Here is a 27,009-nt window from a genome sequence, read left to right on the forward strand (position 1 = left end):
GACCAATCGTATTCGATTGACATTTGATTGGTGTGCGATTGGTCTGGGACCCGATTCTCCTAATTTTACTTAAGCAACGTACGATTCACGTTCGACTGCGATCCAATCCCGACTCGATTACGATTGACACATATGTGGCATTCCGCTATTTTTTCTTTGAAATAAACGTTTTTATCCTTTTCTGTCATTCAATAATGAATCATTTTGTCTGCAAATGATTTACGATTGCAAAATGATTGTACAGCAAACTACCGTATAGACCAAAATCACCAAAATAGCAGACCAATCGCACACCAATCAAATGTCAATCGATGAATGATTCTCCTAAGTTAATAATGTCAACTCGAATAGAAATCGAATCGCAATATGATCGTAATAGCAGTTTTATAGTAAATATATAATTAATATTTATAGTAAATAATGTATCTGTCTTTTATTTATTTATTTAATTTATTTAATCCGATAACATAGATCCATAATGGTTAGTAACAATAGACTTATAAACTATGTTAGTAGGTACTTTAAACATGTCAATTTATTTTACTGTCCCAACTACTATTTTCACCCAGAGCGAGTGTATCGGACACTGATATTTACTTGCCACTATTTTCAAGATGTCGTTGCTACTACCGCGCACTCTGGCCAGCATCGATGCCACACGCTTGCGTCTTAATGCATAGAAATCATCTTTGCGTGCTTCGGCAAACATCGAGGACGCACTACAGAACCGCGGCAATCTCAACAACATCCTGAGTACATTATTATATTGTACGCGCAGAGCGCTGTATGCCCTTTGAGTATAATTGACCCACAGGCTGCTGGTGTAAAACGATTGACAATAAGCTTTAAATAGCGCTAACTTGACTTGCACCGTACAACGAGCAAACCTGCGAGCCAACATGTTCCCCCGGACAGCCAGCGCCCTGCGCTCACGTTCGATATCTTCATTGTCCTTAAGGTCATCGGTGACAATATGCCCAAGATATTTAAATTTGTTCACTCGAGTAAGAGGAGAACCATTGAGACAAATAGGTGGAGGTTCATGCAAGGTTTTATCACCTAGGCCGAAAAATATACACTCACTCTTGGTCACATTGTACATGAGGCCATGACACTCGGCATACCGCTCACAGACTTTTAATAGGTTGCGGAGAGCCCCAATTGATGGGCTCAGCAGCACCATGTCATCGGCATAACTTATATTATTTACAGCCACACCATCAATGTGACAGCCCGCATGCATGCTGCTGAGCTCACCAATCAGGTCGTCCATGTAAATATTGAAAGAGTGGGTGAGGAAATCCCCTTGCCTCACACCACACTCCAGTCTGTACTCTTCAGATAAGCAATTTGCCCATTTCACAGCATTTAATTGATTATAATAAGTTCAACTCAGTCGTGCGCGCGGCCTTATGTGTGGGTAACCCTTGTACATATACAGTGACTTTGTGTGCGTGACAAGAAGTACAGTCGGGTACAATACAGTTATTTAGGGGTTATATGGGAGTGTGTGGTGTTTAAAGAAAAACAGTTATTACGTAATTTAATGTTTATTTATTTTTAATGATTATGAATCGCTACTTGAAAAATCAAATGATGAATTTTCGGATTCGCTACTCTCCAAGATGAATTATAAATTCTGACTCCATGTCAAAATGTCTATAGTATTCTTCTTTTTTCTTTTGTACAAGTCGACAAGTATTACCCCACATTCCTTCATCAATTTGACTTAAACGTTCATTTATGAGTTTCATTATTTCCGTCTTATTTTGGTCGACATTATGCGAAGCAATTTAATTTATTTTAATTCCCCACACATTTTGTTTACATTATTATACTAGATTATACCTCTTTTTACATTCTTAGTCCACACTTTTATTTATTGTCCGCGTACCCCCAGCCTGAAAATATGTAAGGAGTATTTAATTCATCTTAGATATTTCACCTTATTTATTTCTTAGATACTGTCAATGTCAATTTGAAAAGACGTATGAGAAAATAATGAAAAACTATATTTAATAATAAAAAGCTTTGAGTCGTGAATAACTAGTATTTTCGTAAACGACTGTACCCATAACAAAAAGCGATAAGAACACGTCATGCTCGGACGACGTCACTGTCACACAAATGAAAGTAGTATATTTACAAGCCGACGCACACATAGGGCCGCGCGCAAATCTGAGTTGAACTATCTATACCATACCAGAATTTTAATATCTCCACAAGTTCTGTAGGTACATTTTGTTCACGCAGTTTATCCCACAGGACCCCATAACAAACTAGATCAAACGCTTTGGACAAATCTAAAAAGCAAGCGTAAACTGGTGTCCTACGATCCAAATAATACCTAACCGTGTGCTTCAAGCAAAGAATGGCACTCTCAGTTGATAAGCCCGGTTGGAAGCCGAATTGCGCGTGATGTAGATTTATCGTCTTTCTTAAATGTATATTAATAATATTATCCAGTACTTTAGCTAGGATCGTAGCCAGAGAGATGGGACGATAATTACTCTTATCACCTATATCTGCGGTTTTACATTTAACTATAGGTACCACTATTGTTCTCATGAGGTCCCGTGGAAGATACCTGTGACTAACACATAGGGAGAAAAACATGGCTAAAACCCTTGGCAAATGGCATCCCGCATGCCGAAGATGTTCAACACTCAGGCTGTCATGCCCAGGCGATTTACCTCGAGTCATGTTGTCAATAATACTCTTAACATCTTTTGTTTTTACTTGCATAATGGTATCAGTATCTATATCTGGCTGATAGCGTTTTGTCAATTCCAGAGAGTCAGGAGACACACGAGAGCTTACCTTAAAGTGATCTTTAAATATATTAGCTATCTTATTAGGATCTCTTTCAGCGTTAACACATTCAGCGAGATTCTGTTTTAAATTCATTTTATTTGTACACTGCCAGAATTTTTTGAAATCATGTTCTTTACAATGTGATGCTAATATGTCCATTTTAATTTGCTCGGCATGGTCTTGACACCACTTAAGGCGAGATTTAAAATTTTCCTACTTATACACATGGCATCGTAAACACGGCCAGAAGACGGCTTACCATGCCACACCCAATTTAAATAACTAGTTTTAGCCTCTTCGTGTGCTTCCTTTACATGCTTGTTCCAGCCAGACACGGGTTTTTTACCATTATATTTACGATGCACAACAATATCATAACTTTCCATACTAGCCTCCTGCAGCGTTGTTATAATACTAGTATACATTTTATCTAAGAGCCGCCGTACACGGACTGCTTCAAGCAGTTGAGACCGACTGCTTAAAGCCGCGACCGCGCAGTGAACTATAGTCATTCATTCGCTGCCGTACACACGACTGCTCGAGCAGTCGCGACCGCTTCAAGCCGTCAACTGCATGATGGAATTCCATCGTGCCGTCGACCGCTCGCGAGCGGTTGCGAAGCATACACCGACTGCTCGAGCCGTTGACTGCGCTAGAGCAGTCGGCAGCTCTCCGACTTCCCTCTCCCCCCCGCCCTTTGCGGCCTCGCGGCGTCTGTTTTCTCATTTGACTGCTCGAGCAGTTGGGTCGTAGCTCGAGCAGTCAACAACCGACAGCTCAAGCAGTCGACGCCGACCGCTCGAGCGGTCCGTGTATTTCACTCAGCCGCTAACTGCTCGAGCAGTCCGTGTACGGCGGCCCTTAGATTTCATGGTGTTCTACATTATTACAATGTTTATCAGCGCACTGTTGGAATTCATTCGGAAAATCAATCTTTTAAAACATTATTACAGATGTCATGGTACTTTTGGACCTGTGCTGGCGTCCTATATCCCCAAATTATTTTGTTTGTGATATAATTTGAAGTGACTTTTTTATGCCTTACAATATTATAATTACACTCTATTTCTACAGGAAAATGATCTGACCAGAAAACATCATAATGTATTTTTATGTTAGATATAATTTTATAACCCATTTCAGTACTAATGCAATGATCAAGCCACCTACAAGAACCATGAGCGTCACTTATAAAAGTATAGTCACCTGCACTAAGACCGAGGCGCTCCGTGTCCGCACACACCCATCTTTGCTCACTACAAAAGTTTGTTAGTTCACTGAAGAAAAGGCCACCCGGGTGGGCATTAAAATCACCAAGCACGAGCACCGACTCGATACCACTGCTTTCCACTATTGCACTTATTTCGCTCAAGCATTCCGTGAACTCGATAAGATTATCACGTGACTCAACAGGCATATATATACAGAATATTAATACCGTGCATTCGTTATTCACCACTACCTTACATGCCGCTAACCGATCACTATTACAGTCCACGGGAGTAACAGATACAAAAGCACTTTTTCTCCATAATATTGCTAATCCGCCATAAGGTCTTCCTTTCAGACATCCTGCAGAAGTATCCACCGAAGATTTTCCAAAGTACGCATATTCCTCACTTATTGTCCCCAGTAGTGGTATATCATGTGGAAGTAGCCATGTCTCTTGCAATGTTATTATATCTGCTTTGCCACAGAAAGACCTCACACATTCTATTGACCTCTTAAGGCCTTTACAATTAAATGACATAATTTTACTTTTAATTTTACTATGTTGTATGTCGTCCATTTATTTATTATTATTATAAATCGTGTCAGGGCGCTTATCCTCAGTTCGGTACTGATAATGTACAAACCGACGAAAAACTATCCCTTTAGGCCACATAGATTCATTTAAGAACAGATGTAACGTATAACTCGGTACAAAAAATTTATAAGCATTATATTTATTTTCGTTCTTGATAGACAATTTAGTCAGATTCACTTTTTCTCCAGTTTTCTTCAGAATATAAGTGATAATATCATCCATTGAGGTCTCTTTATGAACATTTGTTATATAAATAGGTAATCTTTTCTCCGCTGCCTTAAAATTTAATTCAGTATCTTTTGAGGCATTACCAACTTTTCCACTAAAATAATTCTTCCTTTTATGTCTCTGAACCACTCTCCACTCATTATTGTTATCCGGTTTGTTAGATTGCATTCCATTGTTTCGGCGCAAAACCTCGGCCATCGTTATTCCACTATTCGGGGACACGGTAATACAATCATTAACTTGTCGCTGCATCGGCGGCGGCGCAGGCGACGATGATTCATCGCTCGAGCTCAGCTGTTGTGGATCGGAAATGTGTTCACTTTGCTGTACGACACTCGAATTATGTCCCATCCCGTCAACATCATCTTTATGTGTACAGTTATCATCGCCAACTTTAGATATTGTGGATGATTGCAATAAGCATCCCGTTGATTCCTGTGTTTTACCGGTATCATAATTCAATATTAGCCCTACGGGCCCACTGTCAAGCTCACCTCCAGAAATATCAATATTCCGATACCCTCCTCTCTTTTTATTAATATTGCAATCGAAGTTGTTAACGATTGATGTTTGCTTGATATTATTAAGATCCATACGTAACTGATTTAGTTGTTCCATAGTAGCACAATCACGCTTAAGGGTTTGTATTTCGTTTTGCATCAGAATAATGTCCTTAAGCAGTCTCGTTGCGTCGATATGATCGAACGTAACTGGGGGTAAACGGTGCAATTCTCTCGCCACAAAAATTGGAATTTGATCAGGTTCTACTCTCTTTAATGTACTTATTATATCTTCAAGGTTACGTTGGCTTTTGCCGTCACCTTTTCGCGTAGTTTTCTTAACCGCTGAGATCGAATCAAATAACAAATTCTTGGCCGCAGCTATTTCTTTTTCCAAGAATGACGTAGCACACAGACGTATCATGCTTTCTTCATCCATCACGTCCATTTTAGATTGAATGAACGCTAACACCTCATTAATTACTATATTACAATGAACACATTTTACAGTATTTTAGAGTAGGGTAGGGTGGTAGCCATTGAACCACCAAAAGTTTGGAGATCTCTAGCGCGCTCGTTTTTACAGTCTAAGAAAATATTTTTGTCTCAAATGATAGGTTATTTAATAAGCTGCCAAATTGTGTTGAAATAAGTGGAAAACATTTGCTGTTGCCTAATTTATACATGTTTTTTTAAAACATGAGAAATGGTTCATAGCGTACTCCTAGGGGTACACAAAGAACCGGGGGGGTGGTACTAAATGAACCATGTGGTACACAATGAATCACGATAATATAAAAAAAAAACATTATTATTTGTTTTAAAGAAAAATAAATACACTATTTATAACTTTTTATAATTATTAAGTTTCGGGTTATACATACGTATAAGAACCAACAAATCAGCCTTAAAACTTAATTTTTAACAATAATTATGAACATCTTAAAAGTTACGCACAAACTCTTTCCGGGAAAAAAGAAAAAACATGTTGTACTTGTATATTTATATTAATTAAAATGCTCTTAGCATTATAAAGTCGACGTGTTTTTATCACATTCAGACTTATGTTTTTTTATTGTCCAAATCACAAATTGTAACCATCAACATTTCTTTATGCTGTCTTCATGTTGGGCAGTAAGAAATTTACTTGCATCATAATGGGGCTCTAGTCTACAAGACGGATTGTTCCTGTACTTTGTTTGTGACATATCTTCGCACAAACACTTCGTCTGTCGCAATACTGGATAGAGAAGGTTGCAGTTTTTGCTGCTTTTCGAATGCTTAATCCCGACAAGTGTTTTTTCTATACCTCTTTCTGTAGCTTCCGCGGTGTGATACCCTTTTTTACGTGCTTTCCTCCCTACCGTGTTTCGCCCCATGCTGAAATAAACGAATAATGGTAATTAATTATAGGTACTCACAGTAGTAGTAAGTGTTAACACTTAAAGGTTAACTGTCTAATAATACTGCCCACCTCATCATATATCATACAAAGCACTAAGATGTGGTACACAATACACAATGAACCGTGGTTCATTGCTTACCCAGGATAAATGGCTCACAGCGTACCCACCCCCTCTTAGGAAATGTTAGGTCACGTTTTATACAAAAACCGTTGAGAATTAATTCCAAAAAATAGTCTCAGATAAGCCTAATGATCTACATTACACATACAATTCACACATAGTTAAGTAAGAGTTAAATTATCAAAGTAACAACAAAAAGAAACTCACCTTTTTTTTGTCGTTTTTGCTTGAGTAGAAGACTAAGATGCGGCTCACAGGTGAGTATATCGCGACAGACCCACGGCGAATAGACCAAACTTCTTGACGTGGCAAGGGAGTCTCGACATAATTTTTGCGCGAGCTAGCAACGTTAGGTATGGCCGGTAGGTACTATGGTTCATAGTGTACACGCGGTTCATTGGCTACCACCCTACCCTACATGGACGATAAGTCAATAAAAAAATAATAAGTAAGTACATACAGGCTCTCACGCACACACACATACACAACAAACACACACACACACACACACACACACACAAGATAAGAATATAACATGTAAATATATTTCAGTTTTATTTTTATTTAGTAATAAGTATAGATTTAATAAAACTAAACTAGGTAATAATTATAAGTACTGCAAACCTCTCCTACCTCTTTATGCTGTGCCCTACCGGGTCCATATTGTTTCAAATATATTGTTTAAACTTTATAAAAATACCACCTGTATTACATATGGAACGCAAATAAAGATTTGAATTTGAATTTGAATATTTGTCGAATTAGACGACGACATTGTCGATCACTACGAACAATAACGGAGCGCGCGCGCGTACTTTACACCGTTGCGCGGTAGACGAACTTTTGAGTGAATAAAGATTATGTACTTGGGCCGTAAAAACGCCTAAATGATAAATCAATCATCAGTAGAACACGTGGTAAAAATATTGCCAATGAATTCCATTTCAGACCGTATATCTAGTCCTTTTCTCTTTACTAATCTTTATCTAACGTAGTCAATTACAAAAAATCAAAATAATGCTTTACTGTTCACTTTTTTCCGATATTTAGTTCAGGAAGAGAAACAATCTTTGATGCTTTATTATACACTCTTTTGCAAAAAAAGCGGGCACTTAAGCGAAATCTTGGTTTTAAGGATTTTACATGACTGAAGGGTGTTACTAGCATCAAAAGGGTTAGCCAAGCATGCGTGAGAGTGTATTCTAAATTTGAATCTTGGATAAATGCTAAGAAACTGGTTAAACCTTGCTTTGGACTAATTCTTGGTAGAAAGTTCGTCGGCGTTTTGAAAAGATTCTGATGTGATTTTCAGAAAGCTGATAATGCAGATTTAATTAATGATTAATGGACCCTTCTTTTACATCAAAACATTTTTTTAAAACAATGGGTCTTTGATCAAATTTGCACCTGCTCTAAATGGTCTCTAAATGGTCTATGGTATTAGGGGTTAAAGTATGAAATTGCCGTTTTATTCTAGTAGGTTTTTGAATTGCCATAGAGTCTTCATGGTTTGAGGTTTTCGAATGGAACTTTTTTCACGTGGTTTCTGTGATGTTCTTCTTTTAAAAAATGTGAAACATTTGATTATCGATGTTCAATTGTTTTTGTTATTCAACTTAAACAAGAAAGATAGATACTGCGAAAATTTGAGTAATTTTTGAATATGAGTTCCGACGCGGGATTGAACGGCAGAAACAGCCCGCAATATCAATGCTGCATTTGAAGAGGTGTCTGCTAAAGAACGCGCCGTGCGATTTTGGATTAAACGCTTTCGTGGTGGAAACTTCGACTTGAAGAACGAGCCATGAGAAAGACCGCCTGACAGGTGATTAACGAGAAATTAAGAGAGACGGTGAACGCCGATCCTAGTCAAACTACCCAGATACCCAGCCGAACACCGAATAATGTTGAAAAAATTAGCAGTAAAACAGCCACGACTCATGAATCGACCTTCACCGCTATTGCTCCATGACAACGCGAGGCCTCATACAGCAAAATAAACCGTTTTAACTCTTCAGGAACTGCAGTTGGAAACTATTCGTCTTCCTCCATATTCGCCAGACCTTGCTCTAACGGACGACCATTTTTTTTGTGATTTGGACAATTATCTACGTCACAAGAAGTTTCTTCCCAGGAGGCAGAACAAAATTCTTTCACACTGTTTGTGCAGTCTAGATCCTCAGAGTTCTATCGTAAAGGCATAAATGACCTTCTTATTAGATGACCGCAATGTATAGATAATAATGGCAACTATTTTGATTAAATAAGTTTGTTAAAAATTTTAAAAAAATACAATTTAGGTTTTCAGTACAAATCGGCAATTTCATACTTTAACCCCTATTATTTTTGTGTAAAGTGTTCTATTGTTTAGATATTGTACCCACACGGTTTAAAATATCCCTTTTTCATAAATAAACACAATTTAGAGAAGTCTCAGTACTTTGGACTGCGACAAAACCAATTTAATGTTAGCAGTGCCGATCACACCTCGTCTCCTATACAAATTTGACATTTTGAAAAATCTTGAAATTCTACAAAATTCTGCTAATGAGCAAAGTACTTCCATCGAGAAGTGGATGAAACTGGTGGCAGAAGCTTATGTTTAACAAAATTGTAGTACAAAATTGGTTTTCAATTATTAATTTATTTACAATTACTCCCTAAAACTACACAAGTATTTAATATAATGCAACTAGTTCCACAACACTCAGAGCCATGTGTCCTGCATTCTATTCACAGTCTGACAGTCGTAGCCTCTTGAACATCTTTCTGTTTGTGTGCTCCATCACAGAATGGTCTATTTTTCGTTTGCTTACAGTTACACAGCCAATAGTCCTTGGTTTTTTCCACTGTGAATCTGACAGGCCTGAAAATATTTATCATTTTAGTTACTAATGTACTCCAGAATAGTAGTTAGTAGTACTTCAACCCACACACAACTTACCTCTGTGTTATTTTGAGGTAGATATCCTTATGTGTACCATCACACAGTGGCTGTGCCTTGGATCGGCCACACAGGCACCAGTGGTATGTTTTCCCCGCCTCAAGGGTTAGCTTAAAAGGTTTCTTATCATATACAACACCATTATCTTTTTGGTTGGTCGCTGAGTACACTGAAGCTAAAGGATTCTTTGGGATCTCTGGCTTAGAACTTTTGGTGGCATAGTTGACCTAAAAATATAGGTTACGTTTCAAATGCAGGTTTGGGTTATACTTCTACAAGTCAATCATCTAGTTTAATTGTTATATTAGACTCAGTAAAGTTACATTTTAAATACTTTTAAGAAGTTCCCAATCAAAACAAAATGAATTACAGATACATGTCTTGGGTACTATGAACTTACCGTTCTTAGAGACTTCGTAAGTAAAATTTGAGTAGATTTCCTAATAAACATTGTTAAAGGACTCTTCAATAAAATGTAATTTTATTTTAAAAGTAATCTTTCAATTTACTGTGACTCGGCTCCCGATTAATACGATGTTATATGTGTTATAGGTAGGTATGTATGTAGTCTATATAATTATATTATAATATGATTATAATACTATCTATACTCTATGAGTCTATGGATACTACTAACTAGTCAATGCGTTCAAAAAATTATTTTTACACTAGCTTCCGCTCTCCCGGCATCGCCCGCGTGGTGTGGTGTGTTGACAAAAAGTAGCCTATATTGTGTTAATCCAGAGTATCACCATTGACATATATTCTATATATCGACGAGTATCACCTATCTACATACCAAATTTCAACTAAATCGGTCCATACATTCTCACAAACTTTCATATATTTATAATATTAGTAATAAGTAATATTAGTAAAAAATATATATTAAAAAAAAAGGAAATATTAGTAGCATTCTATTATGATCTATATGAATATGATAGACATACCCAATGGACATACCAGACTGACAACGTGACAACCTGTGGCCTGTGGTGACAACTGACAAAAGTGACAAAGTCTGACTGACGGGCGGTAGGTATAATAGTATCCCACCCAAAACAAAAATGTGAAAGGCTGCCAAGTTCGATAATATGGGAATGCTTCGCCTATAAAAGAAGTGAGATCTGAATAAGTACCAAGTTCCATACACATACCTCAGTTAAAAATAGTTACTTTTTAATGATGTTACTTGGCAAGTTTTCACACACCTTGTTATAAACCTACTAAACGCAATGAATCATGTATATAATTTTCTATTAAAACATGCACATTTTGAAACTGACTCACACTTGGCCATTTTCAGATTTTTTCCTTTACCTTAACATAAAGACCTACCTCCATGCCAAATTTCAAGTCAATACGACCATTGGAAGTGGTCTAGGTTTTTGATGAGTGAGTCAGTGTCCAGTGAGTGTATAGTAAAAATAGCGATTTTCTGACGTCAATATCTCAAGACCTACAATCGGTATATTAATGAAATTTTGTATTTTAGATACTCAACAGATACTATACTCTATCCACGGAAGCAAGAACTAAAAGGTAAACAAAGAATGACACCCGACCGATGACAAAATCACAGATACTGCGAACATTTTACACAAAAATGTGACGTTTTGTCATCGGTCGGGTTATACCGCCATCTTGAAAAACAGTTATTCTTTGTTTACCTTTTAGCTCTTGCTTCCGTGGATAGATATAAAATTTGATATGCGTAAATAAAATTAATTTTGAGTTATAGGGGGGTCGAATTTGGAACGAAATGGTTCGTGTAATATAACCCACGGCCGGTGTGTCGCTTGTTTTTGCTCGAACTTGGCGGACACACTGCCGTGTGTCTAGATTGTGTGCCTAGTGCGGTCCAGGGGGGAGACACTCCGTACATTTTGACAGCTAAGTGAATGAAGAGTCGCCACCTTTTATTTGGCCCGGAAACTATTTACTATCTAAAAGATACTTTAAATTACCAACAGATGGCACTACACTATAATCGTTTTTGTTTGTCAATATAAAATTATTTATGCAATATTAAGTAGCGACGGCTTAAGAATACATATGTCGCTACCCCTTCTTCCAGTGGGTGTCGTAAAAGTCGACTAATGGAGTATAAAATGCACCAAACACCAGTGCAAGAGAAGGAAAACTCGGAAAAAACCCTCTATCAACCCGTCTGGCCAGCGTGATAGCAGTAGGCTAAATACCTCTATGAGCAGCACAAAAAAGCCACGGCCCCTAGTTCCCGGCAGTCCCGCTATTCCCGGTCATGGTGGCGACCGTGGTTACGGCGGGGCAGAGGGTGCGAAGAATCTCCGGGTTACGGGAGGCCACCAAACAAAACTGACTCTGGCGACGTACAACGGCCGCACGCTACGGCTTGACTCGCATCTGGCGCAACTCGAGGTGGAACTTGGGAAGATTAGGTGGCACATATTAGGGTTATGTGAAGTTCGAAGAGAGGGGGAGGACACCATAACCCTCGAATCAGGTCACCTAATGTACTTCCGAGAGGGAGACCAACAATCCCAAGGTGGCGTTGGGTTTCTGGTTAATAAGTCCCTAGCTGATAACGTTGTGGAGGTGTCTAGTGTGTCGAACAGGGTAGCGTACCTTATCTTAAAGCTCACCGACAGGTATAGCCTCAAGGTAGTGCAAGTGTACGCACCGACCTCGACACATTCAGACGATGAAGTGGAGGATATGTTTGATGATATATCAAGGGCCCTCCACTTCACTACAAAGACCCATTACACCGTTGTCATGGGGGACTTTAACGCTAAAGTGGGAGTACAGATTTGCGGCGAATCGGCAGTAGGATCCCATGGATTTGGAAGCAGGAATCATAGGGGGCAAATGCTCGTCAACTTCCTCGAACGTGAGGGGCTCTTTTTGATGAACTCTTTTTCAAAAGCAGCCCCAAAGGAAGTGGACGTGGCAAAGCCCCGACACTATGACTAAAATGAGATTGACTTCATCATGACGAACAAGAAGCACATATTCAGAGACGTCTCCGTGATCAATAGGTTTAATACCGGTAGCGATCACCGACTTGTCCGAGGCTCTCTGAATATCAACTTCAAGGCTGAACGTTTCCGTCTGATGAAGGCCAGGCTCCGACCAACACTGCTCCAAACCATGACAGGATCTGAAACGCTCCAGTCAAATTTGGAGAACCGATTTGCCGCCGTGGAAACCACAACAGACGTTAACCAGAACCACGAAAATGTGGTTCGGATCCTCAGGGAGGAAGGTTCGAGATTCTGTAACATGCAGCGTAAGGGCAAGAAATCAAAGCTTTCGGAAGAGACATTAGGGCTTATGAAGAGACGACGTGAAAACCCACCTGTCACTTCGTCAGCTAAGCGGGCTCTAAACCAAGAGATCAACAAGCACGTACGACGCGACCTCCGGTGCTCCAATACTCTTGACATTGAAAGAGCAATTGAGCTGAATCGGGGTCAAAGGTGTTCGTACAATCTCTTGGAAGAAGCCACTTGACGAAGCTGACCACAACAAGTGGAGAAGTCGTTTCTTCGGTGCCGGCAGTCCTTTCGGAAGTGGAAAATTTCTATGGCCGGTTATACGCATCGCATGCATCTCGACCTGATCCCGGAAATGAGGATTCTAGAGCCACATTAACGCGCCATTTCACCGAAGACCTGCCAGAAGTCAGCAGTGGCGAAATCGAGATCGCTCTGAGACAGCTCAAAATGGAAAAGCCCTGGCGAGGATGGCATTACAACAGAGCTATTAAAAGCAGGAGGAAAGCCCGTACTGGGGGAGCTTCAGAAGCTTTTTAATGCCGTCCTGTTTGAAGGGAGAACTCCAGAGGCGTGGAGTAGGAGTGTTGTCGTCCTGTTCTTCAAAAAGGGAGACAAAACCCAGTTGAAGAACTATCGACCCATTTCCCTCCTAAGCCACGTATATAAGCTGTTCTCAAGAGTGATCACGAACCGACTTGCGCGAAGACTCGACGAATTCCAACCACCGGAGCAGGCTGGGTTTCGGAGCGGATACGGCACCATAGACCACATCCACACAGTGCGGCAGATTATACAGAAGACCGAAGAGTATAATCAGCCCCTGTGTCTAGCATTTGTGGACTATGAGAAGGCCTTTGACTCGGTTGAAATCTGGTCTGTTCTGGAGTCCCTGCAGCGTTGTCAAGTAGATTGGCGATACATCCAAGTGATGAGATGTCTCTACGAAGCCGCTACAATGTCCGTCCAAGTACAAAATCAGCAAACTAGGCCCATACCGTTGCATCGAGGAGTGAGACAAGGGGATGTTATTTCCCCGAAACTGTTCACTAATGCAATGGAGGATATGTTCAAGACGCTGAATTGGAATGGACGTGGCATCAACATCAATGGCGAACACATCTCTCACTTGCGATTTGCTGACGATATCGTCATCATGGCAGAAACGCTGCAGGACCTACAACAAATGCTGAACGACCTGGCTGAATCTTCTCTACGCATCGGCCTACGGATGAACTTGGACAAAACCAAGGTCATGTTCAATGAACATGTTCTACCGGAACCGATTGCGATACACGGCGCCGTTCTCGAAGTTGTACGGAAATATGTATACCTCGGGCAGACATTGCAGTTAGGTAGAAACAACTTTGAGGACGAGGTGAATAGGAGAATTCAGTTGGGTTGGGCTGCATTTGGGAAGCTACGTCGAGTCCTAACATCGTCGATCCCACAGTGCCTAAAGACGAAAGTCTTCAATCAGTGCGTCCTACCTGTCATGACTTACGGAGCCGAAACGTGGACACTGACGGTACGGCTGGTCCACAAGTTTAAAGTCGCTCAGCGGGCTATGGAAAGGGCTATGCTTGGCATTTCTCTGAGGGATCGCATCAGAAATGAGGTAATCCGTCAGAGAACCAAGGTCATCGACATAGCCCACCGAATCAGCAAGCTGAAGTGGCAGTGGGCTGGCCATATTAGCCGAAGAACCGATAACCGTTGGGGTAAACGAGTTCTAGAGTGGAGACCACGACTCGGCAAGCGTAGTGTAGGACGTCCTCAGGCACGGTGGAGTGATGACTTGCGCAAGACGGCTGGCAGGAGCTGGATGCGAGTAGCCGAAAATCGATCTCAGTGGCGTGCACTTGGAGAGGCCTATGTCCAGCAGTGGACTGCGATAGGCTGATGATGATGCAATATTAATTAGAGAAAAGTATGAGGAAAATATTAGACACTTAAAAAAAAGATAAAATAGGCGAATAAATTAAATACGGTTTGAAAAAGCACAAATATCAATTTTAATCTAAAAAGACCTGGTGTCAGTATTCCAAGTAACTTAACAAAACCGATCATCGATCATAACAAAATATCAATATGGCGGTTTTTGCATTCTGCGTACACGCGTATAAAAGTAATAATACATAATAATTATTTGTTTTTCTTCGACGTTTTACTATATTAACGATGACATTTTCTATTAGGGTAAGTAGCATAATGTAACTATAACGATAACCAATGTTATAGTTACATGGTGCTATTAACCCTAATAGAAAATGTTATGAATATGATGCATAAATATATTTTTATAGCTATAGCTATGTAGGTAGTTCGGGGCCAATTTAGAGAGAGATGGCGCATTGACAAATAGGTTTGCATGATTATCACGCAAGAGGGCTCTCTTTTCCTATATATTACTTTACTCTTTGCGGGTGACTTGATTAATATATTTTTTATAAAGTCACGAATGAACGAAAGAGTATAATCTCAATTTCATTCATTCTATGTTATGTCATTGTCATTAAATAAGAATATGGAGGGTAGAGGTACGAAAACCACGCACGTTCGTTTTTATTTAATTTATTGTTAAACATATTAATTACATTTTTTAATATTAAATATAAAAATAGGTTGCCACCGATATCGGGCTCAGGGTCCAAGGTACCGGTGGTTAGGGTCCCAGAGACAGAAACCTCCTCACCATACGCGCCGTATCAAGGAGTACTGCCTTCTGAATCAGTCCCTTGATCCAGCCGCCTAACGAGAGCCTCATCAGGGGCCCGATTCTCCTAAGTTAATAATGTCAAAATCGAGTAGAAATCGAATCGCAATATGATCGCAATAGCAGTTTTAACCATATCGGGCATTCTGTTACTAATAAAAGACCAATCGTATTCGATTGACATTTGATTGGTGTGCGATTGGTCTGGGACCCGATTCTCCTAATTTTACTTAAGCAACGTACGATTCACGTTCGACTGCGATCCAATCCCGACTCGATTACGATTGACACATATGTGGCATTCCGCTATTTTTTCTTTGAAATAAACGTTTTTATCCTTTTCTGTCATTCAATAATGAATCATTTTGTCTGCAAATGATTTACGATTGCAAAATGATTGTACAGCAAACTACCGTATAGACCAAAATCACCAAAATAGCAGACCAATCGCACACCAATCAAATGTCAATCGATGAATGATTCTCCTAAGTTAATAATGTCAACTCGAATAGAAATCGAATCGCAATATGATCGTAATAGCAGTTTTATAGTAAATATATAATTAATATTTATAGTAAATAATGTATCTGTCTTTTATTTATTTATTTAATTTATTTAATCCGATAACATAGATCCATAATGGTTAGTAACAATAGACTTATAAACTATGTTAGTAGGTACTTTAAACATGTCAATTTATTTTACTGTCCCAACTACTATTTTCACCCAGAGCGAGTGTATCGGACACTGATATTTACTTGCCACTATTTTCAAGATGTCGTTGCTACTACCGCGCACTCTGGCCAGCATCGATGCCACACGCTTGCGTCTTAATGCATAGAAATCATCTATGCGTGCTTCGGCAAACATCGAGGACGCACTACAGAACCGCGGCAATCTCAACAACATCCTGAGTACATTATTATATTGTACGCGCAGAGCGCTGTATGCCCTTTGAGTATAATTGACCCACAGGCTGCTGGTGTAAAACGATTGACAATAAGCTTTAAATAGCGCTAACTTGACTTGCACCGTACAACGAGCAAACCTGCGAGCCAACATGTTCCCCCGGACAGCCAGCGCCCTGCGCTCACGTTCGATATCTTCATTGTCCTTAAGGTCATCGGTGACAATATGCCCAAGATATTTAAATTTGTTCACTCGAGTAAGAGGAGAACCATTGAGACAAATAGGTGGAGGTTCATGCAAGGTTTTATCACCTAGGCCGAAAAATATACACTCACTCTTGGTCACATTGTACATGAGGCCATGACACTCGGCATACCGCTCACAGACTTTTAATAGGTTGCGGAGAGCCCCAATTGATGGGCTCAGCAGCACCATGTCATCGGCATAACTTATATTATTTACAGCCACACCATCAATGTGACAGCCCGCATGCATGCTGCTGAGCTCACCAATCAGGTCGTCCATGTAAATATTGAAAAGAGTGGGTGAGGAAATCCCCCCTTGCCTCACACCACACTCCAGTCTGTACTCTTCAGATAAGCAATTTGCCCATTTCACAGCATTTAATTGATTATAATAAGTTCAACTCAGTCGTGCGCGCGGCCTTATGTGTGGGTAACCCTTGTACATATACAGTGACTTTGTGTGCGTGACAAGAAGTACAGTCGGGTACAATACAGTTATTTAGGGGTTATATGGGAGTGTGTGGTGTTTAAAGAAAAACAGTTATTACGTAATTTAATGTTTATTTATTTTTAATGATTATGAATCGCTACTTGAAAAATCAAATGATGAATTTTCGGATTCGCTACTCTCCAAGATGAATTATAAATTCTGACTCCATGTCAAAATGTCTATAGTATTCTTCTTTTTTCTTTTGTACAAGTCGACAAGTATTACCCCACATTCCTTCATCAATTTGACTTAAACGTTCATTTATGAGTTTCATTATTTCCGTCTTATTTTGGTCGACATTATGCGAAGCAATTTAATTTATTTTAATTCCCACACATTTTGTTTACATTATTATACTAGATTATACCTCTTTTACATTCTTAGTCCACACTTTTATTTATTGTCCGCGTACCCCCAGCCTGAAAATATGTAAGGAGTATTTAATTCATCTTAGATATTTCACCTTATTTATTTCTTAGATACTGTCAATGTCAATTTGAAAAGACGTATGAGAAAATAATGAAAAACTATATTTAATAATAAAAAGCTTTGAGTCGTGAATAACTAGTATTTTCGTAAACGACTGTACCCATAACAAAAAGCGATAAGAACACGTCATGCTCGGACGACGTCACTGTCACACAAATGAAAGTAGTATATTTACAAGCCGACGCACACATAGGGCCGCGCGCAAATCTGAGTTGAACTATCTATACCATACCAGAATTTTAATATCTCCACAAGTTCTGTAGGTACATTTTGTTCACGCAGTTTATCCCACAGGACCCCATAACAAACTAGATCAAACGCTTTGGACAAATCTAAAAGCAAGCGTAAACTGGTGTCCTACGATCCAAATAATACCTAACCGTGTGCTTCAAGCAAAGAATGGCACTCTCAGTTGATAAGCCCGGTTGGAAGCCGAATTGCGCGTGATGTAGATTTATCGTCTTTCTTAAATGTATATTAATAATATTATCCAGTACTTTAGCTAGGATCGTAGCCAGAGAGATGGGACGATAATTACTCTTATCACCTATATCTGCGGTTTTACATTTAACTATAGGTACCACTATTGTTCTCATGAGGTCCCGTGGAAGATACCTGTGACTAACACATAGGGAGAAAAACATGGCTAAAACCCTTGGCAAATGGCATCCCGCATGCCGAAGATGTTCAACACTCAGGCTGTCATGCCCAGGCGATTTACCTCGAGTCATGTTGTCAATAATACTCTTAACATCTTTTGTTTTACTTGCATAATGGTATCAGTATCTATATCTGGCTGATAGCGTTTTGTCAATTCAGAGAGTCAGGAGACACACGAGCTTACCTTAAAGTGATCTTTAAATATATTAGCTATCTTATTAGGATCTCTTTCAGCGTTAACACATTCAGCGAGATTCTGTTTTAAATTCATTTTATTTGTACACTGCCAGAATTTTTTGAAATCATGTTCTTTACAATGTGATGCTAATATGTCCATTTTAATTTGCTCGGCATGGTCTTGACACCACTTAAGGCGAGATTTAAAAATTTTCCTACTTATACACATGGCATCGTAAACACGGCCAGAAGACGGCTTACCATGCCACACCCAATTTAAATAACTAGTTTTAGCCTCTTCGTGTGCTTCCTTTACATGCTTGTTCCAGCCAGACACGGGTTTTTTACCATTATATTTACGATGCACAACAATATCATAACTTTCCATACTAGCCTCCTGCAGCGTTGTTATAATACTAGTATACATTTTATCTAAGAGCCGCCGTACACGGACTGCTTCAAGCAGTTGAGACCGACTGCTTAAAGCCGCGACCGCGCAGTGAACTATAGTCATTCATTCGCTGCCGTACACACGACTGCTCGAGCAGTCGCGACCGCTTCAAGCCGTCAACTGCATGATGGAATTCCATCGTGCCGTCGACCGCTCGCGAGCGGTTGCGAAGCATACACCGACTGCTCGAGCCGTTGACTGCGCTAGAGCAGTCGGCAGCTCTCCGACTTCCCTCTCCCCCCCGCCCTTTGCGGCCTCGCGGCGTCTGTTTTCTCATTTGACTGCTCGAGCAGTTGGGTCGTAGCTCGAGCAGTCAACAACCGACAGCTCAAGCAGTCGACGCCGACCGCTCGAGCGGTCCGTGTATTTCACTCAGCCGCTAACTGCTCGAGCAGTCCGTGTACGGCGGCCCTTAGATTTCATGGTGTTCTACATTATTACAATGTTTATCAGCGCACTGTTGGAATTCATTCGGAAAATCAATCTTTTAAAAACATTATTACAGATGTCATGGTACTTTTGGACCTGTGCTGGCGTCCTATATCCCCAAATTATTTTGTTTGTGATATAATTTGAAGTGACTTTTTTATGCCTTACAATATTATAATTACACTCTATTTCTACAGGAAAATGATCTGACCAGAAAACATCATAATGTATTTTTATGTTAGATATAATTTTATAACCCATTTCAGTACTAATGCAATGATCAAGCCACCTACAAGAACCATGAGCGTCACTTATAAAAGTATAGTCACCTGCACTAAGACCGAGGCGCTCCGTGTCCGCACACACCCATCTTTGCTCACTACAAAAGTTTGTTAGTTCACTGAAGAAAAGGCCACCCGGGTGGGCATTAAAATCACCAAGCACGAGCACCGACTCGATACCACTGCTTTCCACTATTGCACTTATTTCGCTCAAGCATTCCGTGAACTCGATAAGATTATCACGTGACTCAACAGGCATATATATACAGAATATTAATACCGTGCATTCGTTATTCACCACTACCTTACATGCCGCTAACCGATCACTATTACAGTCCACGGGGTAACAGATACAAAAGCACTTTTTCTCCATAATATTGCTAATCCGCCATAAGGTCTTCCTTTCAGACATCCTGCAGAAGTATCCACCGAAGATTTTCCAAAGTACGCATATTCCTCACTTATTGTCCCCAGTAGTGGTATATCATGTGGAAGTAGCCATGTCTCTTGCAATGTTATTATATCTGCTTTGCCACAGAAAGACCTCACACATTCTATTGACCTCTTAAGGCCTTTACAATTAAATGACATAATTTTACTTTTAATTTTACTATGTTGTATGTCGTCCATTTATTTATTATTATTATAAATCGTGTCAGGGCGCTTATCCTCAGTTCGGTACTGATAATGTACAAACCGACGAAAAACTATCCCTTTAGGCCACATAGATTCATTTAAGAACAGATGTAACGTATAACTCGGTACAAAAAATTTATAAGCATTATATTTATTTTCGTTCTTGATAGACAATTTAGTCAGATTCACTTTTCTCCAGTTTTCTTCAGAATATAAGTGATAATATCATCCATTGAGGTCTCTTTATGAACATTTGTTATATAAATAGGTAATCTTTTCTCCGCTGCCTTAAAATTTAATTCAGTATCTTTTGAGGCATTACCAACTTTTCCACTAAAATAATTCTTCCTTTTATGTCTCTGAACCACTCTCCACTCATTATTGTTATCCGGTTTGTTAGATTGCATTCCATTGTTTCGGCGCAAAACCTCGGCCATCGTTATTCCACTATTCGGGGACACGGTAATACAATCATTAACTTGTCGCTGCATCGGCGGCGGCGCAGGCGACGATGATTCATCGCTCGAGCTCAGCTGTTGTGGATCGGAAATGTGTTCACTTTGCTGTACGACACTCGAATTATGTCCCATCCCGTCAACATCATCTTTATGTGTACAGTTATCATCGCCAACTTTAGATATTGTGGATGATTGCAATAAGCATCCCGTTGATTCCTGTGTTTTACCGGTATCATAATTCAATATTAGCCCTACGGGCCCACTGTCAAGCTCACCTCCAGAAATATCAATATTCCGATACCCTCCTCTCTTTTTATTAATATTGCAATCGAAGTTGTTAACGATTGATGTTTGCTTGATATTATTAAGATCCATACGTAACTGATTTAGTTGTTCCATAGTAGCACAATCACGCTTAAGGGTTTGTATTTCGTTTTGCATCAGAATAATGTCCTTAAGCAGTCTCGTTGCGTCGATATGATCGAACGTAACTGGGGGTAAACGGTGCAATTCTCTCGCCACAAAAATTGGAATTTGATCAGGTTCTACTCTCTTTAATGTACTTATTATATCTTCAAGGTTACGTTGGCTTTTGCCGTCACCTTTTCGCGTAGTTTTCTTAACCGCTGAGATCGAATCAAATAACAAATTCTTGGCCGCAGCTATTTCTTTTTCCAAGAATGACGTAGCACACAGACGTATCATGCTTTCTTCATCCATCACGTCCATTTTAGATTGAATGAACGCTAACACCTCATTAATTACTATATTACAATGAACACATTTTACAGTATTTTAGAGTAGGGTAGGGTGGTAGCCATTGAACCACCAAAAGTTTGGAGATCTCTAGCGCGCTCGTTTTTACAGTCTAAGAAAATATTTTTGTCTCAAATGATAGGTTATTTAATAAGCTGCCAAATTGTGTTGAAATAAGTGGAAAACATTTGCTGTTGCCTAATTTATACATGTTTTTTTAAAACATGAGAAATGGTTCATAGCGTACTCCTAGGGTACACAAAGAACCGGGGGTGGTACTAAATGAACCATGTGGTACACAATGAATCACGATAATATAAAAAAAAAACATTATTATTTGTTTTAAAGAAAAATAAATACACTATTTATAACTTTTTATAATTATTAAGTTTCGGGTTATACATACGTATAAGAACCAACAAATCAGCCTTAAAACTTAATTTTTAACAATAATTATGAACATCTTAAAAGTTACGCACAAACTCTTTCCGGGAAAAAAGAAAAAACATGTTGTACTTGTATATTTATATTAATTAAAATGCTCTTAGCATTATAAAGTCGACGTGTTTTTATCACATTCAGACTTATGTTTTTTTATTGTCCAAATCACAAATTGTAACCATCAACATTTCTTTATGCTGTCTTCATGTTGGGCAGTAAGAAATTTACTTGCATCATAATGGGGCTCTAGTCTACAAGACGGATTGTTCCTGTACTTTGTTTGTGACATATCTTCGCACAAACACTTCGTCTGTCGCAATACTGGATAGAGAAGGTTGCAGTTTTTGCTGCTTTTCGAATGCTTAATCCCGACAAGTGTTTTTTCTATACCTCTTTCTGTAGCTTCCGCGGTGTGATACCCTTTTACGTGCTTTCCTCCCTACCGTGTTTCGCCCCATGCTGAAATAAACGAATAATGGTAATTAATTATAGGTACTCACAGTAGTAGTAAGTGTTAACACTTAAAGGTTAACTGTCTAATAATACTGCCCACCTCATCATATATCATACAAAGCACTAAGATGTGGTACACAATACACAATGAACCGTGGTTCATTGCTTACCCAGGATAAATGGCTCACAGCGTACCCACCCTCTTAGGAAATGTTAGGTCACGTTTTATACAAAACCGTTGAGAATTAATTCCAAAAAATAGTCTCAGATAAGCCTAATGATCTACATTACACATACAATTCACACATAGTTAAGTAAGAGTTAAATTATCAAAGTAACAACAAAAAGAAACTCACCTTTTTTTTGTCGTTTTTGCTTGAGTAGAAGACTAAGATGCGGCTCACAGGTGAGTATATCGCGACAGACCCACGGCGAATAGACCAAACTTCTTGACGTGGCAAGGGAGTCTCGACATAATTTTGCGCGAGCTAGCAACGTTAGGTATGGCCGGTAGGTACTATGGTTCATAGTGTACACGCGGTTCATTGGCTACCACCCTACCCTACATGGACGATAAGTCAATAAAAATAATAAGTAAGTACATACAGGCTCTCACGCACACACACATACACAACAAACACACACACACACACACACACACACACAAGATAAGAATATAACATGTAAATATATTTCAGTTTTATTTTTATTTAGTAATAAGTATAGATTTAATAAAACTAAACTAGGTAATAATTATAAGTACTGCAAACCTCTCCTACCTCTTTATGCTGTGCCCTACCGGGTCCATATTGTTTCAAATATATTGTTTAAACTTTATAAAAATACCACCTGTATTACATATGGAACGCAAATAAAGATTTGAATTTGAATTTGAATATTTGTCGAATTAGACGACGACATTGTCGATCACTACGAACAATAACGGAGCGCGCGCGCGTACTTTACACCGTTGCGCGGTAGACGAACTTTTGAGTGAATAAAGATTATGTACTTGGGCCGTAAAAACGCCTAAATGATAAATCAATCATCAGTAGAACACGTGGTAAAAATATTGCCAATGAATTCCATTTCAGACCGTATATCTAGTCCTTTTCTCTTTACTAATCTTTATCTAACGTAGTCAATTACAAAAAATCAAAATAATGCTTTACTGTTCACTTTTTTCCGATATTTAGTTCAGGAAGAGAAACAATCTTTGATGCTTTATTATACACTCTTTTGCAAAAAAAGCGGGCACTTAAGCGAAATCTTGGTTTTAAGGATTTTACATGACTGAAGGGTGTTACTAGCATCAAAAGGGTTAGCCAAGCATGCGTGAGAGTGTATTCTAAATTTGAATCTTGGATAAATGCTAAGAAACTGGTTAAACCTTGCTTTGGACTAATTCTTGGTAGAAAGTTCGTCGGCGTTTTGAAAAGATTCTGATGTGATTTTCAGAAAGCTGATAATGCAGATTTAATTAATGATTAATGGACCCTTCTTTTACATCAAAACATTTTTTTAAAACAATGGGTCTTTGATCAAATTTGCACCTGCTCTAAATGGTCTCTAAATGGTCTATGGTATTAGGGGTTAAAGTATGAAATTGCCGTTTTATTCTAGTAGGTTTTTGAATTGCCATAGAGTCTTCATGGTTTGAGGTTTTCGAATGGAACTTTTTTCACGTGGTTTCTGTGATGTTCTTCTTTTAAAAAATGTGAAACATTTGATTATCGATGTTCAATTGTTTTTGTTATTCAACTTAAACAAGAAAGATAGATACTGCGAAAATTTGAGTAATTTTTGAATATGAGTTCCGACGCGGGATTGAACGGCAGAAACAGCCCGCAATATCAATGCTGCATTTGAAGAGGTGTCTGCTAAAGAACGCGCCGTGCGATTTTGGATTAAACGCTTTCGTGGTGGAAACTTCGACTTGAAGAACGAGCCATGAGAAAGACCGCCTGACAGGTGATTAACGAGAAATTAAGAGAGACGGTGAACGCCGATCCTAGTCAAACTACCCAGATACCCAGCCGAACACCGAATAATGTTGAAAAATTAGCAGTAAAACAGCCACGACTCATGAATCGACCTTCACCGCTATTGCTCCATGACAACGCGAGGCCTCATACAGCAAAATAAACCGTTTTAACTCTTCAGGAACTGCAGTTGGAAACTATTCGTCTTCCTCCATATTCGCCAGACCTTGCTCTAACGGACGACCATTTTTTTTGTGATTTGGACAATTATCTACGTCACAAGAAGTTTCTTCCCAGGAGGCAGAACAAAATTCTTTCACACTGTTTGTGCAGTCTAGATCCTCAGAGTTCTATCGTAAAGGCATAAATGACCTTCTTATTAGATGACCGCAATGTATAGATAATAATGGCAACTATTTTGATTAAATAAGTTTGTTAAAAATTTTAAAAAAATACAATTTAGGTTTTCAGTACAAATCGGCAATTTCATACTTTAACCCCTATTATTTTTGTGTAAAGTGTTCTATTGTTTAGATATTGTACCCACACGGTTTAAAATATCCCTTTTTCATAAATAAACACAATTTAGAGAAGTCTCAGTACTTTGGACTGCGACAAAACCAATTTAATGTTAGCAGTGCCGATCACACCTCGTCTCCTATACAAATTTGACATTTTGAAAAATCTTGAAATTCTACAAAATTCTGCTAATGAGCAAAGTACTTCCATCGAGAAGTGGATGAAACTGGTGGCAGAAGCTTATGTTTAACAAAATTGTAGTACAAAATTGGTTTTCAATTATTAATTTATTTACAATTACTCCCTAAAACTACACAAGTATTTAATATAATGCAACTAGTTCCACAACACTCAGAGCCATGTGTCCTGCATTCTATTCACAGTCTGACAGTCGTAGCCTCTTGAACATCTTTCTGTTTGTGTGCTCCATCACAGAATGGTCTATTTTTCGTTTGCTTACAGTTACACAGCCAATAGTCCTTGGTTTTTTCCACTGTGAATCTGACAGGCCTGAAAATATTTATCATTTTAGTTACTAATGTACTCCAGAATAGTAGTTAGTAGTACTTCAACCCACACACAACTTACCTCTGTGTTATTTTGAGGTAGATATCCTTATGTGTACCATCACACAGTGGCTGTGCCTTGGATCGGCCACACAGGCACCAGTGGTATGTTTTCCCCGCCTCAAGGGTTAGCTTAAAGGTTTCTTATCATATACAACACCATTATCTTTTTGGTTGGTCGCTGAGTACACTGAAGCTAAAGGATTCTTTGGGATCTCTGGCTTAGAACTTTTGGTGGCATAGTTGACCTAAAAATATAGGTTACGTTTCAAATGCAGGTTTGGGTTATACTTCTACAAGTCAATCATCTAGTTTAATTGTTATATTAGACTCAGTAAAGTTACATTTTAAATACTTTTAAGAAGTTCCCAATCAAAACAAAATGAATTACAGATACATGTCTTGGGTACTATGAACTTACCGTTCTTAGAGACTTCGTAAGTAAAATTTGAGTAGATTTCCTAATAAACATTGTTAAAGGACTCTTCAATAAAATGTAATTTTATTTTAAAAGTAATCTTTCAATTTACTGTGACTCGGCTCCCGATTAATACGATGTTATATGTGTTATAGGTAGGTATGTATGTAGTCTATATAATTATATTATAATATGATTATAATACTATCTATACTCTATGAGTCTATGGATACTACTAACTAGTCAATGCGTTCAAAAAATTATTTTTACACTAGCTTCCGCTCTCCCGGCATCGCCCGCGTGGTGTGGTGTGTTGACAAAAAGTAGCCTATATTGTGTTAATCCAGAGTATCACCATTGACATATATTCTATATATCGACGAGTATCACCTATCTACATACCAAATTTCAACTAAATCGGTCCATACATTCTCACAAACTTTCATATATTTATAATATTAGTAATAAGTAATATTAGTAAAAAATATATATTAAAAAAAAAGGAAATATTAGTAGCATTCTATTATGATCTATATGAATATGATAGACATACCCAATGGACATACCAGACTGACAACGTGACAACCTGTGGCCTGTGGTGACAACTGACAAAAGTGACAAAGTCTGACTGACGGGCGGTAGGTATAATAGTATCCCACCCAAAACAAAAATGTGAAAGGCTGCCAAGTTCGATAATATGGGAATGCTTCGCCTATAAAAGAAGTGAGATCTGAATAAGTACCAAGTTCCATACACATACCTCAGTTAAAAATAGTTACTTTTTAATGATGTTACTTGGCAAGTTTTCACACACCTTGTTATAAACCTACTAAACGCAATGAATCATGTATATAATT

General features: G+C 38.8%; 2 protein-coding genes and 1 long non-coding RNA gene across 3 annotated transcripts; all 3 read right to left on the reverse strand.

Moving 5' to 3' along the window:
• Positions 1-4,274: 4,274 nt before the first annotated feature.
• Positions 4,275-7,224, reverse strand: LOC135116908 (uncharacterized). Its single transcript, XM_064034693.1, has 2 exons — positions 7,083-7,224; positions 4,275-6,729 (listed from the first exon to the last, which is right to left on the reverse strand). The coding sequence occupies exon 2, from the start codon at positions 5,795-5,797 to the stop codon at positions 4,604-4,606; it is 1,194 nt and encodes a 397-aa protein (XP_063890763.1). The 5' UTR covers positions 5,798-6,729; positions 7,083-7,224; the 3' UTR covers positions 4,275-4,603.
• Positions 7,225-9,499: 2,275 nt separating this feature from the next.
• Positions 9,500-10,403, reverse strand: LOC110370937 (CDGSH iron-sulfur domain-containing protein 3, mitochondrial). Its single transcript, XM_021326955.3, has 3 exons — positions 10,220-10,403; positions 9,820-10,046; positions 9,500-9,741 (listed from the first exon to the last, which is right to left on the reverse strand). Exons 1-3 carry the CDS (start codon positions 10,268-10,270, stop codon positions 9,609-9,611), a joined length of 411 nt encoding a protein of 136 aa, XP_021182630.1. The 5' UTR covers positions 10,271-10,403; the 3' UTR covers positions 9,500-9,608.
• Positions 10,404-22,283: 11,880 nt separating this feature from the next.
• Positions 22,284-23,229, reverse strand: LOC135116909 (uncharacterized). Its single transcript, XR_010276481.1, has 2 exons — positions 23,024-23,229; positions 22,284-22,673 (listed from the first exon to the last, which is right to left on the reverse strand). It is a non-coding gene; the product is annotated as an uncharacterized LOC135116909 (long non-coding RNA).
• Between the last annotated feature and the right edge of the window lie 3,780 nt (positions 23,230-27,009).

This window comes from Helicoverpa armigera, chromosome 5 (genome assembly GCF_030705265.1).
Source record: "Helicoverpa armigera isolate CAAS_96S chromosome 5, ASM3070526v1, whole genome shotgun sequence".
In the NCBI taxonomy this organism is placed as follows: domain Eukaryota; kingdom Metazoa; phylum Arthropoda; class Insecta; order Lepidoptera; family Noctuidae; genus Helicoverpa; species Helicoverpa armigera.

Excerpts from the sequence above, each read along its gene's own strand:
- LOC135116908 (XM_064034693.1), bottom strand. The coding sequence starts at position 5,797 with ATGGACGTGATGGATGAAGAAAGCATGATACGTCTGTGTGCTACGTCA.
- LOC110370937 (XM_021326955.3), bottom strand. The coding sequence starts at position 10,270 with ATGTTTATTAGGAAATCTACTCAAATTTTACTTACGAAGTCTCTAAGA. Across the intron at positions 10,047-10,219 it reads TTACGAAGTCTCTAAGAACG|GTCAACTATGCCACCAAAAG; the intron begins GTAAGTTCATAG and ends CTATATTTTTAG. Across the intron at positions 9,742-9,819 it reads TACCTCAAAATAACACAGAG|GCCTGTCAGATTCACAGTGG; the intron begins GTAAGTTGTGTG and ends AAATATTTTCAG.